Source organism: Neophocaena asiaeorientalis, unplaced genomic scaffold (assembly GCF_003031525.2).
Source record: "Neophocaena asiaeorientalis asiaeorientalis breed wild unplaced genomic scaffold, Neophocaena_asiaeorientalis_V1.1 scaffold43, whole genome shotgun sequence".
NCBI lineage: Eukaryota > Metazoa > Chordata > Mammalia > Artiodactyla > Phocoenidae > Neophocaena > Neophocaena asiaeorientalis.
The window spans coordinates 6,984,403-6,999,165 of NW_020173674.1; the positions used below are offsets into that span (position 1 = coordinate 6,984,403).

Here is a 14,763-nt window from a genome sequence, read left to right on the forward strand (position 1 = left end):
GCTATAAAATGTCACAAGCAGGAAGAGCAGCGTCCTCAATTCCTGAGCACCTACTGTATGCTGGGCCCTTTCCCGTGTGTTTCCTCATGTCATCCTCATGGACCTTCGGAGTGGAGATGAGGACAATAGTAGCTGCCATTTGCGGAGCATATACAACGTGCCGGACCCTTTTCTAAGTGCTTTAATCTTTATAACACACTAAGAGGTGAGTATCATATTTCCATTTTATCAGAAAACAGGATCAGAAAGGTTCAGTAACAAAGCTGACGTCTGGCAGTATGTGTGGTGGTGGTGAGGAGACTGGAACCCAGATCCAGCGAGGAGCGGCGCTGGAAGAGATTCCTGAAGGCATTCCAGGTACCAGGAGGTGTGGGAGCATGGTTAGGACACCAGGGAAGCCCTGGGCCATCAGAGCACAGCAGGTGGGAAGGTGGGGTGCACCTGGGGGGGGCTGGGGGGCAGGCATGAGCACCAGGGGTAGGGCTGTGGTGTGTTTAGCAGACAGTGAGGCCATTTTGGAGGTCGTGAGCTACAGAATGTCAAGATCAGAGCTTTGCTCTGGCAGACAGAGGGTCAAGCTGGTGGATCTTGTTGGAGGATTGGAGAAGAGCTAGTCAGGGGTGGGGCTGCCCTTCTGCCAGCCTCTGGGGAGTGGCAATGGGTCTCCCTTGAACTGGAGAGGTGTGGGGGGATTAGAGAAGAGAGTGGGACCCATTCTGAAGTGACAGGGCAGCCTGAAGGCCTTTAGAGCCAAGAAGCCTTAGACTCAGCAATCTGCTGGGCTGGTCCTTTACTTTTGCAAACAGTAAAGGCCCACAGAGGGATTGCCCAGCATCACTCAGGAGAGAATGAGCTGCAGAGCTAGGATAACAGCCCAGCCCTCTGCGAGAGACCAGTACTCGGGAAGGTCTTTGGGGGCAGCCCTAGGGGCCCTGGGCAGCTCTAGGGGGAGGGTGTCAGAGATGGAACCCTGCTTCCTAGAACCTGTCTACCCATGAGAATGTGGTGGGGGTGGATGTGTTCTGCTTTGGCAGCAGCGGGAGAGGAGAAGCAGCAGCAGGGCTGGTCCTTGGGCATTTGATGGGAAACTAAGAGCTGTAAGAGATCTGGAGGGGCAGGTTGGAGGTATTTGGAGGACTTTACATTCTTTGGGGCCCACTGGAGATGGGGACAGAGAATTGGAGACCCAGGGCTGGCTGCAGGGCAGCTCACTAATGCTGTTCCCTCACTTGTCCACTCATTCATTTCTCCTTCATTGCCTACGCTGTGCCACACATAGTTCTAGGCCTTTAAGATAACATTAGTGGACAAAACAGCCAGAGATCCCTGCTCAGACAGACAACAAGGTAATTGCATAGTGTGTCAGAAGGTGATGAGTGAAAGAAAGGGTTGGACCAGGGAAGGAGCACCTGGAATGCTGGGCAGGTGGGGCAGATGGCAGTATTCAGCGAGCCAGTTAGGGTGGGCTCACTGCGCAGGCAATGTCTGAGCCCAGGCAAGAGGAGGCCGACTGGAGGAGGGAGCAGCCAGGGTGAAGGCCTGGGGGCGGGAGCCTGTTGGAAGAAGAGAAGGAAGCCAGGGTGGCACCTCGAGGACACCTGGAGCCTAAGAAGGCTTTGGCTTTTTGTTTTTTTTAGGTTTTTTTTGATGGCGACATGTGGGTTGCGGGATCTTAGTTCCTCGAGCGGGGATGGAACCCGTGCCCCCTGCGGTGGAAGCGTGGAGTCTTAACCACTGGACCGCCAGGGAAGTCCCTGCAAGGCCTTGGTTTTGAGTCTGAGCAGGATGGGGCCATTGCAGGGTGTGGAGCAGGGCAGAGACATGGTCTACTTCAGTTTCAACTGTGTCATCTGACTGCTGTGGAGGACAGATTGGAAGGGGAAGTGGGTGGGTGGGAGGGACAGGGTGGGGGCAGGGAGGCCAGCTGTGGACAGGAATCCAAGTGGAGGTGATGATGGCTGTGGGCCAGGGCAGTAGCAGTGGAGGAGGTGAGGAGGGGTTGGATTTGGGATCCGTTTGGAAGGTAATATGAATGCAGTTTCCTCACGGAATGGTGGTGAGGTTGAGAGAAAGGGAGGGGTCAAGGCAACTCCAGGGGTTGGTGACACGTTTGGGGACTTCACAGCTTTCTCTGGGCAGTGGTGCCTGAGCCCTGGATCTCCGTGCCCTTGAGAGAAGACCCCCTCCTCCTCAACCCCACCCCAGGCCCCAACTTCCCAGCATTCCTGAGAATAGAAATCTGACGGAATATTTTATGGCTGTTGATGTGAAGAATGTGGTACATCTGTACGCCGCCATTCTCTCTGCGTTTGCAGCCAAACCTGCAGTCAGCACCTTGCCTGCATCCACGGGTCTGCCCCCTTGTCCTGCCCCGTGTTCCGGTAGCACGTGTGCATCCCACCCTGCCACCACATCCCCACCACTGCTGTCTCCCAGGCCTTACATCATAGGAATCAATGTGAGGTTGCCAGAGAAAGTCAGAAACGTGGCCTGGATGATGTGGTCCTGAACGTGGGCACTAACAAAAGAAATGCTCATACCTGAGTTATGGCTTATATGGCTCATACCTGAGTTATGGCTTATACCTGAGTTAACTTGAACTTGATGCTAACTGGAACAGCCTGTTTGTGGCCTATCAAACATACACTGTACATCTGCTTTAATCATTAGGGAAAAGGGCGCATTGACCAGAAGCAAAGAATGTCCACATTAAAAATAAAGATTAGGGACTTCCCTGGTGGTCCAGTGGCTAAGACTCCACACTCCCCACGCGGGGGGCCCGGGTTCAATCCCTGGTCAGGGAACTGAATCTCGCGTGCCGCAGTTAAGAGTTCACATGCCGCAACTAAAAATCCTGCAGGCTGCAACTAAGACCTAGCACAGCCAAATAAATAAATAGAAGATTAAGTGCCTCTCTTCCTGGGACACCAATGCTGGTGCTCCTTCGATGATAAGTCTCACTTCCCAGGCGCCAAGGCCATACTGACTCTCTGTGTACGTGCTGATCTGTTTTTTTGAAACCATGAAGGAATGTCTCCCTGACTTGTTTGATGTTCTTTGTTCTGACAAGGCATAAAACTGTGCTGAAAACCATGCTTCTCCGGAGCAGTCCCTCAGAGTTATCTGAGAGGCTGTCTTCCGGGCTCTAGTCCTCAGTTTGGCTCAAATAAAACTCTTTTCAATTCCTGTTATACATTGTGTATCGATTATTTTCCTCGACAACACCAACACCTGGAAACCCCCTTTAATGACCTCCCAAGCCTCCCAAATGACATGGGAGCAGAGAACCTCAAAGTGTGTGCCTGGTCACAGATCACCAGGCTGCCCGGGGCTGCTGAGACTGGAACCCGGTTTAGAAGGTGCCAAAGCCTATGCTGCTTCCACTCCATGTACACTGCCCCCCTTCTGGAACAGAGAAAGATGACAGAGTAGGAAAAATAAAAATACCAGACACTTAACGGAAGACACAACAGGTGAGCAATCATCTGATTTATAAAAAGAGGCAATGAATTTTTTCTTAATTGAAGTATAGTTGATTTACAATGTTGTGTTAGTTTCTGGTGTACAGCAAAGTGGGAACAAATGTTTAAATGATACAAAATAGCATTTTCAAAACAAAGAGTAACTGTATTTAACCATACTCAGCTCAGAGCAAGAGGGTGAGTGGAATAATCATTCATGCTGGGACTTCCCTGGTGGCCCAGTGGTTAAGAATCCACCTGCCAATGCAGGGAACACGGGTTCGAGCGCACTGGTCCAGGAAGATCCCACATGCCGCGGAGCAACTGAGCCCGTGTGCCACAACAACTGAGCCTGTGCTCTAGAGCCCGCAAGCCACAACTACTGAGCCCACGCGCCTAGAGTCCATGCTCTGCAACAAGAGAAGACAGTGCAATGAGAAGCCCGTGCACCGCGACGAAGAGTAGCCTCCGCTCGCCACAACCAGAGAAAGCCCGTGCACAGCAACGAAGATCCAACGCAGCCAAAAATAAATAAATTTATTTTTTAAAAAATCATTCATGCTATAGCACTTATTTAATGAACTGGCGACAGAGGAAGTTGGTCTAAGGAAGCAGAGAGGAAGGGAGGGATTCAGGTCCCTGTCCTGTCAGTTTGGGTTGTTGTCCGAAGAGAAGTGGGAAGTCATAGCCTGGTCACCCCCAGGCAGACAGACACACCACCCTTTGTACACCGAGTCTCCAGCCTTCCCCCGGAAAGAGGCATGGGGAGGGGAAGGCGAGGGAGGCTGTTTCTGACACACGCGGAGGAGTCAGTCGTAAACAACCCCTGGAGAAGGCGGCTTTGGGCCCCGGTGAGTCACTCCTCTCTGCTGGGCCTGCCTCCCCATGGCCAGGCCCCACTGCCGCGGGCCCTGCTCCTTAAACCCTGGCTGACTGAGGCAGCCCTGGAGGGGTCCCACCAGGGCCTGGGCCCAGCTGCCAGGCCTAGTCACACTGCGAGGCCATTGCTGGCCGGCAAGGGGGGTCAGGCCACCGTGGGCCATCCTCCCTGCCCTGTGAGATTTCACGCTCCGCACAGCTCCAGGCCACCAGGCCGCCTGCGTTGGCTCCCTTCCCGTCCTGGTCTTGGCACTGGGCCCTCACCCAGGGGTAAACATTAGTAGCAGATTATCAGTCCAGGGTCAGGGGGAGGGTGGAATTACACATTCACCAGCGTCCCCTCTGCAGGAGCCACCAGTGCCCACCCCTGCCAGACAATGCCCGTGGAGGAGTTTGTGACCAGCTGCATCTCTGGTGAGACACTTTTCTTCCTTCTGTCATAGTAACCCCAATTACATGTCATTTCCTGGGGAAGGTGGGTGACGTAGGAGGAGCTGAAGCCAAAGTCCTGGTGGCCTGGAGCACCCAGAGCCAGCTGTCCTGGAGCCTCCTGGGAGTTGCTGGAGAGGAGAGGAGAGGCGGGTGCTTCTGCCCAGTCCCCAGGCTGCCCCCCAACAACCTGGATACCTGCCAAGTGCCCAGGTGCCGTGCTGAGTGCTCTCCCAGACTCACCTGCACTGCCGGAGCCACTCTCCGGGGCTCAGAAAGGAAGTTCACCTTTGACCTCACCTGCTGTCCCGCATTCCCCTTTGGGCCTCTGCCCTACCCGGCAACGTGCCCTGAGGCCAGCTGTGCTGTGGACCCAGTCCAGCGTCCAGGTGACATTTCTCTCTGGAGAAAGAGACATCCGAACCTGCCTCCCGGGGCTGTGACCTCACCGAAAGGTCGGGGACCAGCATCCGCTATGTAGGGCAGGACCAGGAGGTGGGGAGACACTGGGGGCTGGGCCCTTCTCCCCTGGTGCCAGTAAGTCTCCTCTAAGGGGGCCTCCCTGGTGGCTCAGTGGTTGAGAATCCACCTGTCAATGCAGGGGACACAGGTTTGAGCCCTGGTCTGGGAAGATCCCACATGCCGCGGAGCAACTAAGCCCGTGTGCCGCGACTACTGAGACTGAGCTCTAGAGCCCGCGAGCCACAACTACTGAGCCTGTGCACCACAACTACTGAGGCCCGCACGCGTAGAGCCCGTGCTCTGCAACAAGAGAAGCCACCACAGTGAGAAGCCTGCGCACCGCAAGGAAGAGTAGTCCCCGCTCGCCGCAACTGGAAAAGCCCGCGCACAGCAACAAAGACCCAACACAGCCAAAAAAAAATTAATTAAAAAAAAAAAAAAAAAAAAGACTCCTCTAAGGGCCCCCAGCTCTGCACTGCCGGCTACAGGGCAGAGCGCTGGTAGGGCCAGTCCTGCAACAAGGCCCTGCCCTGGACAGCAGAAGGAGGGAACAGAGCTGGCAGCGAGGCAGGAGCCCCGGAGCCCCCCAGTTAGATAAGTCAGCAAGATGCTTGGGTGTCAGGTCTGGGCGAGGACACTGGGCGTCTGGGGTTGGCTCCTCCCCTCTGCCTGTGCGCCCTCCAGGCAGGGCCAGCGTTGTCTCCGCTGTCCCCTGTCCCCACACCTTCCCAGCCCAGTGCCTGGAGTGGAGGAGGGTGCAAGGGGCAGCTGGCGTTTCTCTGGACTCTGGCAGGCAAGCCCTGCCCCGCTTTCTCCTGCCTGAATCCCGCTCCCCTCTGGATACAAACTTGCTTCCTCGGCCTGGCCCGAGGGTCCTCACTCATAGCACCTTCTTGTCACCACAGGAGCTCTGGGCTTGGTCCTGGGACACCCCTTTGACACTGTGAAGGTGGGTCTAGGGGAGGCACCTGGGGAATGAGAGACGTCGCCTGAACCAGACATCAGGGAGAGAGCAGGGCCTGGCTGACGGAGGCTCTCTCCCGCTTCTCCTGCCCTGCGGGCAGCCCACTCAGAGGGGCCGAGGGATGAGCTGGGCAGGATGCCCAGCCTGTCCACCTGCTCTGTCCTCCCTGTCCAGGTGCAGCTGCAGACCCAGACCACATATCGGGGCATCACTGATTGTATGGTCAAGACCTACCGCCACGAGTCGGTGGCTGGCTGGCTTTTTGGGGGGCTTTGGGGCGGGAGACCTTGGGCAGTCGGTGCCAGCTTCCTTCTCCCCTCCCCGCCCACAGAGCTCTGCCCGTGGAAGAGAGAAAGAAGACCCAAATCTGGGGCCACTGGGGGGCTGAGCAGTAGCTAAATGCCCCCAAAGTGGAGCTGAGGCCACCCCCCAGCCTTAGGCCGCTTCCTCCTCCCTGTGGCCAGGCCCAGGAGCAGTTTCCAGCCAGAGGAGGCCCTGCCAGGCCCAGAAAGGGCAAGGGTGAGGCTCGCACAGCACCCTCCCAGCTAGCATCCGGTGTCTCTCTGCAGCCCCTGGGCTTCGTCAAGGGAATGAGCTTCCCCATCGCCAGCATAGCTGTGGTCAACTCTGTCCTGTTCGGGGTCTACAGCAGCGCCCTGCAGGTACTGACAGCCACCTCCCACCAGGAGCGGCGGGCCCAGCCGCCCAGCTATACGCACGTCTTCATAGGCAGCTGCACAGGGGGTTCCTGCAGGTGAGGGGGCAGCGCGGGGGTACGTGCACACACTGGGGCAAGCGCACGCGCTCGTGGTCACACACAGGCACAGGCACAGTGATGGCCAGTTCACTCCTTTCCCTCCCAGCCCCCTCTGGCCACCCACGGCTGCAGACCCCAGGCCTTCTTGAGGGGAACACGAGTTGCTGTGGGAGAATGGCTTGCTCCTGGCTGCTCCCTGTGACCCTGATGGCTGAGCTGTGGCCTTCCAGGCTGCAGGTCTGGAGGGGAGGGTCATGGAGAACAGAGGGGGCAAAAAAGGTAGAGAGAGCTGGGGTGGGGGGGAGACAGTGCCAAGAGGACATGATGGAGGAGCAGTTGATGTCATCCTCTGAGGCTGGCAGGGCTTGCCCACCTCTGGAGGGGTCTGCTTCCATCTGTGAGCCTCACCTGGGGCCTGTCCACAAATCTCGCTGGGAGAGGCTCAGGGTGTTAAAATCATTAACTGACTCTAATCATTTGGTTCTGGTCTTTGTTCTCAGTGCTTAAGGACTGGGCTTTCGAGGGTTGGGGTGGAGGGAAGAGGGGCCTCCAGGCACCAGGGGGATCCCCAGCTAAGTGAGGGCCTGAGCTCAGAGGCAGAGGGCGTGCGCCTGGCTCCATCCCACAATCCAGCCAGTGCCGTAGGTCACCCTCTGCTCGACACCTGCCCTGATGCTCCTGTATACATCCCAAGGCAGAGAGCAAGGACAGAGTTAGGGCTCACTAAATGAATTAATCATTCATGAGACCCAAACGGCCCTGGCTTTGCTTTTGCCCCTTGTGTGGGGCTCATGCCTGCATATTTCCCAAGCCCTGAGACCTGCACCCCACAAAAACAACGACGAGAAGGAGCCCCCAGGCTCAGTGGCCTGAGTCAGGCTCAGCCGGGCCCAGCTCCAACGTCCTCCTCCCCTCTGGCTCCTCGAAGGCAGAACAGATGGCAGAACTGGGGCCTGTCGGGTCACTGATGGGGATGGGGTCCAGGGACCAGCTGGAGCCCCGTTTGCCACCAAGCGCACGGCTCTGGTTAACAGGGTCTTGGAACGGAAAATGTATTTTCACGTGGAGATGACGAGGAAGACTCTGTAGCACGGGGCAGGGAATGACAACCTCTTTTGTGTACAAAAGTTGCTTCTGACTCAGCTAAGGCTGACATCATTGTACAGAGCAGCAATGTCTGACGTCCCCACTGCCCCTGTGGGCACAGGATGGGAAGGGGAGGGGCCGTAGCCCGCCCAGCCATTTTCTCACCCCCAGGAGCTCACCGCTCTGGAGCAGCCCTCAGCTCAGCACTGCCCACAGGCTCTGCTGGGAGGGTGCCATCAGGAAGCCATCTCACAGCGGGGGACCCCAGCCCACTGCCCTTCCTGCAGGGGAGGAAATAAGCAAACTGTCACCCTCTAAAGATCACCGGAGCCAACCTCCAGCCTCCACCGCCGTCAGCCATCTCCAGGGCTGAGGAACTGAGCTTGTGTACCTTCCACGGAAGGAAAAAAACAAAAACCACATAAGTCCATAAATGATATGCTAACCTCAGCTTGGACCTCAATTCTCACCTGAACTTTCACAGCTGACCTTGACCTAGTTGCGTCCCTGACCCACACCTCGGCCCCTCCCCACAACCTCCCTCCACATCCCCAGTACCAACATTACCCCAAATCTGTGTCCTGTCTGCCCCAGCCAGGTGATAAAGTTCAAGGACCCACAGATCCCAATCTGTCACCCACCTTCTGCTGGGACACTAGTGCTTGGGGGTTTGTGAGAGGTGCTTCTCCACCCAGGGACCTCTGAGAGGTGTCCTGCAGGAGGTGGGGAAGGGGGAATCTATGAAGTTGAGGTGCCCTCCTTACCCCTGGGGAGGGGTCAGTCCCCTGCTGTTTCTTGGGCACAGACTGAAAGACTGAATCTTTTTTTTTTTTTTGAACCTGAGCCACCGCAATGAAAGCGCCGAGTCCTACCACTGGACTGCCAGGGAACTCCCTTTCTTAAGCATCGCGTGCATGCCAGCAATTTCGGCCGAGGGGAGGGGCAGTGTCCCTTGCTGTCAGGGACCTGATGCTAAGGGAGGGGGCTCTGGCCCATCCCCCACTACGCGTGGGAGAGGCTTAGAGCGGGGGAGATTCTGAAGGAAGATGCTGCCCTGTCTGCCCACTGCCTCCCCGCCCCGCCCCCCCGTTAAGATCAGAGGGAGGGACTGTTCCCGTCCAAAGCTCCACTCAGGCCCTTCATGCTTCTTTCCCTACAGGCCTACTGCTTGGCCCCTTTTGACCTCATCAAAGTCTGGCTACAAAACCAGACAGAGCCCAAGGGGAAGTCAGGGAGCCCCCCACCCCAGTACCAGGGGCCCGTGCACTGCGCGGCCTCCATCTTCCAGGCCGAGGGGCCCCAGGGGCTGATCCGGGGAGCCTGGGCCCTGACGCTGCGCGACAACCCCACCCTGGGAATCTATTTCGTCACCTATGAATGGCTGTGTCGCCAATTCACACCGGATGGCCAGAACCCCAGTAAGCAAAGTGGTGTGAGAGGGTGGAGGACAGAGAGGAGTGGGGAAGGGGAGCTGGACTGAGCCCTGCAGGATGGGGAGGGAGCCTGCGGATGCGGGAGGATGCTTCGTTCCTCAGTCTGACCCCTCTCACCCCCAGTTCCTCTACCCCAGGCTCGGGCACAGTGCTGGTGGCAGGGGGCTTTGCCGGCGTCACCTCCTGGGTCACAGCCACCCCATTAGACGTGATCAAGTCCCGGATGCAGATGGCGGGGCTGAGGCAGAGGGTGCACCAGGGGCTGCTGGACTAAATGGTGAGCAGCGCCCGGCGGGAAGGGCTGGGGGTCTTCTTCCAGGGGCTCAGCATCAACAGTGCCCGTGCCTTTCCCGTCAACGCCGTCACCTTCCTCAGCTACAACTACCTCCTCCACTCCCGGGGATGAGCCTGGCTGGGTGACGAGCTCCCCAGTGAGACCACCGCCCACCTGCCCCGATTGGAGGCCAAGTTGAAAGCACCAGCTTGCGATTCTGATGCGAGAGGCTGAGCCCCTCTTTATCAAGGCACCTCCAGCACGCAGAGGGGGCCGGGGAGACGCCTCGGGGAGCTGGAGGCCTGGGGACCTGGACTCCCCCGGACTCCAAGGCTGGCGTGGGCCTCCTAGCAAGTGCCTTGATTCCTTTGCTTCCTGAGTCTCTGAAGTAAACTCACAGCCAGTGGCGCTGGTGACATTCCAGTCCGCACACTCGCAGAGCTCCTGCTTAGCTGCCCGGTGCTGACCGCCTAGCTCCCTGGATTCCGGTGACACAGTCTCACCAGCCTCCCCCTTCACTTCCTTTCAAACCTCTCCCCGCATGACTTGAGGGTAGCCCGGTCTCCTCTAGTCCAGAATCCTTCAGTGGCTCCGTCACCCTCAGGGAAAAGCCCGAACTCCTCCTCCTCCTGGCCTCCCCTTCCCCCCAGCTTGCTTCTCCCTCTGTTCTCAGGCAGCCCAGTCCTGCTTGAGGTCCCTGAACAAGCTGTGCCCTCGCCTCCCACCTAGAAGGTCCGTTCCCTCTGGGCCAGCAGTGGGCAGTGCCTGCAGGGTGACTCCCGCATCCCTGGGGCTGAGCGGCTCCAACCCAGGCTGAGCGCTGTCTTCTGGAGCCCTTCCTCTGCTCACCCCCTCCTGCCCGGAACTGACTCTGGGGTCTGCAGACCTCTCTGCTCGCCCCCTTGCCTTGATCATAGCCCTCGCCTGTGCTTTATTATGGTTGTGGGTTTACTTCTCAGCTTCCCAATTAGACTGGGTGCTCTCTGAGGTCAGGGGTCATACTTCTGATCGTTTCCCTGCACGGAGCCCAATGCTCGAAGCAGCCCAGTAAGTGCTCGTTAAATGAAGCGCACTCCCGACCTCTGGCCCCGAATCCAATCACCACACCCCTGTCTCCATTGCCTGTCCAGGCCCCTCTCGGGGTCTCCAGTGCAGTAGTGTCTGCCTTGCCCATCAATGGCACTTGTTTTCTTTACCTGTCTTAACTGCTAAATGGGAATCAAAAACTGGCTGAAATTGTTCACTTAATTGGCAATAAAGTGAGCAGAGTTTGTACTCACCCGTGTCCTGATGTGGTCTGAGATCAAACTCGGCCCCCCTCATGGTGACCTGAACGCCTGGAATTCCTGCCATTTACTGGGACTCCAAGCATCACGGTGTTATCATCACAGTTTACACAGGAGGCAGCCTTGGCTCAGGGACAGTATGTAACCCACCCCAGGTCGCACGGCTGGTATGTCACACAGCTCACTTGGATGCATCTGAGCCTCCACCTCCAGAGCCTCGTTGCTCTGCTACCCTGCTCGACCTGGGGCTTGTGACAGTCCCCCACGAGTCACCTAAGTTCAATTTCACGCGGGCTCGACATACAGCATCAGCCTCCCCACGTACTCCTCGGAGCTCTTGTTTACTGGATCGTGTGTCACAGATGGTGGCATTCTTCCCTGCTTCCATCGTCATAGCGTGTCCGCAGGGCATGTGGCTGCAGAGCGAGGCTACGTTCCCCTCAGTGGGAACTTGTGCTTGGGTTCTTGCTAGAGAAATGTGAGCAAAAGTGACGCTTGCAGATTGCCCATTGCTTGCTTAAAAGGAGACTCCTGACTGTTGGCTGGAAATGGTGACCCCTGGGGGCCACTGCTGAGGATACAGGAGGCACCTGGAACACAGGGACTCTGGGAGCACAGCTGACTGTCCACCCCGGGCTGTTGCCTTCTGACGTCTCTGTAGCCTTCACCCGAACTAACACAGTAGGTAAGGGTCTGCCCATTTCGAGGTCGGGGGTGATCCCAGAGTGGCCCATGGAGCAGTAGCATGAGGACTTCCTAGAGGGGGTTAGTAATGCAGAATCCCAGGCCCCACCCTGGATTGACAGAATCAGAATCTCTGAGGTTGGGGCCTGGGGATCTGCATTGTACAAAGCTCTCCCTGTAACTTTTACACACTTTAAAGTTTAAGAAATGGTGTTCTGCACTCTATGACATAAATCACAGCAAGATCTTTTTTGACCCACCTCCTAGAGAAATTGAAATAAAAACAAAAATAAACAAATGGGACCTAATGAAACTTAAAAGCTTTTGCACAGCAAAGGAAACCATAAACAAGATGAAAACACAACCCTCAGAATGGGAGAAAATATTTGCAAATGAAGCAACCAACAAAGGATTAATCTCCAAAATTTACAAGTAGCTCATGCAGCTCAATATCAAAAAAAACCAAACAACCCAATCCAAAAATGGGCAGAAGACCTAAATAGACATTTCTCCAAAGAAGATATGCGGTTTGCCAAAAAACACATGAAAGAATGCTCAACATCACTAATCATTAGAGAGATGAAAATTAAAACTAACAGGCGGATTCCCAACCACTGCGCCACCAGGGAAGCCCCGAGACATGGCGAACTTCTTAGTTGTGGTATGCGGACTCTTAGTTGTGGCATGCAGGGTCTAGTTCTCCCACCAGGGATCAAACACGGGCCCGCTGCATTGGGAGCATGGAGTCTCACCCACTGGACCACCAGGGAAGCCCTTGGATGCTTCTAATAGAAGAAATACACTGCCTATTCTAGCTGAGGAAGTTATGAGTCTGATGGAAGTGACTCAGACTCCAGTTCTGGTGGCCTCAACTCCTGCACAGATCTAGGAAGCCTACGTTCCTGGTGTGAAAGAACAGGGTCTGTCTGAGACAGTCACTGCCCTTTCTGTGCCCCAGTTTCCTCTGAGATCCCTTCCAACTGGTCCATTTTGGGCCCCAGTGGCCAGTCCAGGACCACCACGGTGCCAGGGATTTTAGGCCGGACACAGAAGTGCTGGGGAGCAGTCACTGGAACATCTCAGGGGAGTTGGTGGCTGGTTCAAAGGGAGCAAGCAGTATGCATGTGAAACAGAAGGTGGCTCTTAGAAACGGGACAAGGAGGGATCAGTAGGTCAGAGTGGTCCTCTGTAGTTTGTTATTTCTCACCACATTACCAGTTAGCAAGAGAATAACATTTTAAAATCCTTTTTTGATTTTGTTTTAATTAAATCCTTTTGGGGGCAGAAATGATGCCTGTAAGCTTGCCTTTGCACTGCTGGGCATGGGTTTCTGTCTCCTCTCTCTGGTTCTGTCCAGAGGCATCTGTGCAGGGGCTGGAGCTCGTTTTCTTTATGCACCTCATTAGAACCAGAGAGAATGTCCGGCACCCCTCGGGCCATGCAGTCCCAGGCCTGAGTTGCTTCCACTGGCCTATGGCAGGGGCTGCTAGTAGGGCCCGGAGAACTGTGCTGCAGTGAGGTGAGAGTTAAGCGTGGCATGGTTAGTGAGAAAACAACTCACTCCTCTTGGAAAGGAGGATGGAAAGACAAACAGAGATCAGGCAGGAAATGGCCGAAGGTATTTTAAAAAGCCAGATGTTTGTACATCAGCAGGGGCTCAGAATACGCCTGTTAAATTCTTTAAGGAATTAACAGATGTTATTAGAGGTCATCATTATTTGAGACTCAGAGAGGAGTCCCTGAGAGCTAGGAAATAGTAAATGAACCTGCTCTGAGGTTGAAAATGGGGGTGGTGTCTGGGGGTCACACGTAAAGGTTTTGTTTTTTTTTTAATACATTTATTTATTTATTGGCTGCGTTGGGTCTTTGTTGCCGTGCATGGACTTTCTCTAGTTGCAGTGAGCAGGGGTTACTCTTTGTTGCGGTGTGTGGGCTTCTCATTGTGGTGGCTTCTCTTTGTTGCGGAGCACAGGATCTAGGCACGCAGGCTTCAGCAGTTGGGGCACGCGGGCTCAGTAGTTGTGGCACATGGTCTTAGTTGCTCCGCAGCATGTGGGATCTTCCCGGACCAGGGCTCGACCCAGTGTCCCCTGCGTTGGCAGGCGGGTTCTTAACCACTGAGCCACCAGGGAAGTCCCACATAAAGGGTTTATAACTTGGGCAAACATGTTAAATAGCGTCTCATTGGATTCGTGTCGTCAAATGTTATACTTATTTTTACAGCACCGATCACAGTAGGAGAAATTGCAGGAGACCTAATTTACATGTATAGTGACACGAGGGCTACATGTGTCTAAAGCAACTAGGTTCCAAACCATTAAAACATGATTTTAAAACCATTGCTAACTTTGCAAGAAGTAAGGGAACTTCCCAAAGACCCCTTCGAAACAAGGAAGTGAGCGTAAACAGCGTGTTGGAACTGTGCAGCCCTGCTAACACTGCAACCTTGAAGATTAAAGAAACACACAGAAGACTAGACTTTGGCCCAGACATTAAGGTAGCTGAACCCAAGATTGATAAATTAAGTCAAGATCCTGGAAGGGGCTATACCTTTAGTGAAAGACTAGACCAGAAAACCTCCACCCACCAGTAAAGGGAACCTACAAAGAAAACTGCCTCTCCTTGTGGTGGGAAAAAAATTAAGAATAAGATGGGCTCCTGTGAACCACGGCACCTGCTACCACACTGTCCTTCAGCTCTGGGACACCTTCCCCCGCCAGAAACTAATTTATCATGATGGTAGCGCCGCCTTGTGTCTGGAAGGAGTAACTACAGGCTTTTCTAAAGGAGCGCCCCCAAATCAGGATCTTCAGGTTTTCCAGGGATTAAATGCAACCAATAAAAAAATTCCCACGACAAAAAAAGCGACCAGACCCGCAATGAAAAAAGAGCCACCATGGATTCAGGAGAAACAAAAGCAACAGATTTATCCCTCCAAAGATTTCAGATGTTAGATTTATCAGATACAGAATGTAAAATAACCATGCACAAAAGATCTAAATATATAAAAGAATTAAAAGAGAAGAAACAAGACAGCATAAAAATGAC

General features: G+C 54.9%; 1 protein-coding gene across 1 annotated transcript; it reads left to right on the top strand.

Annotated features, from left to right (window-relative positions):
* Positions 1–4,717: 4,717 nt before the first annotated feature.
* SLC25A45 (solute carrier family 25 member 45) lies at positions 4,718–9,877 on the top strand. The gene is given in 6 exon segments (XM_024749336.1): positions 4,718–4,754; positions 6,137–6,180; positions 6,370–6,441; positions 6,765–6,949; positions 9,173–9,456; positions 9,609–9,877. Coding segments are annotated over 6 exon segments (891 nt in total).
* The last annotated feature ends 4,886 nt before the right edge of the window (positions 9,878–14,763 follow it).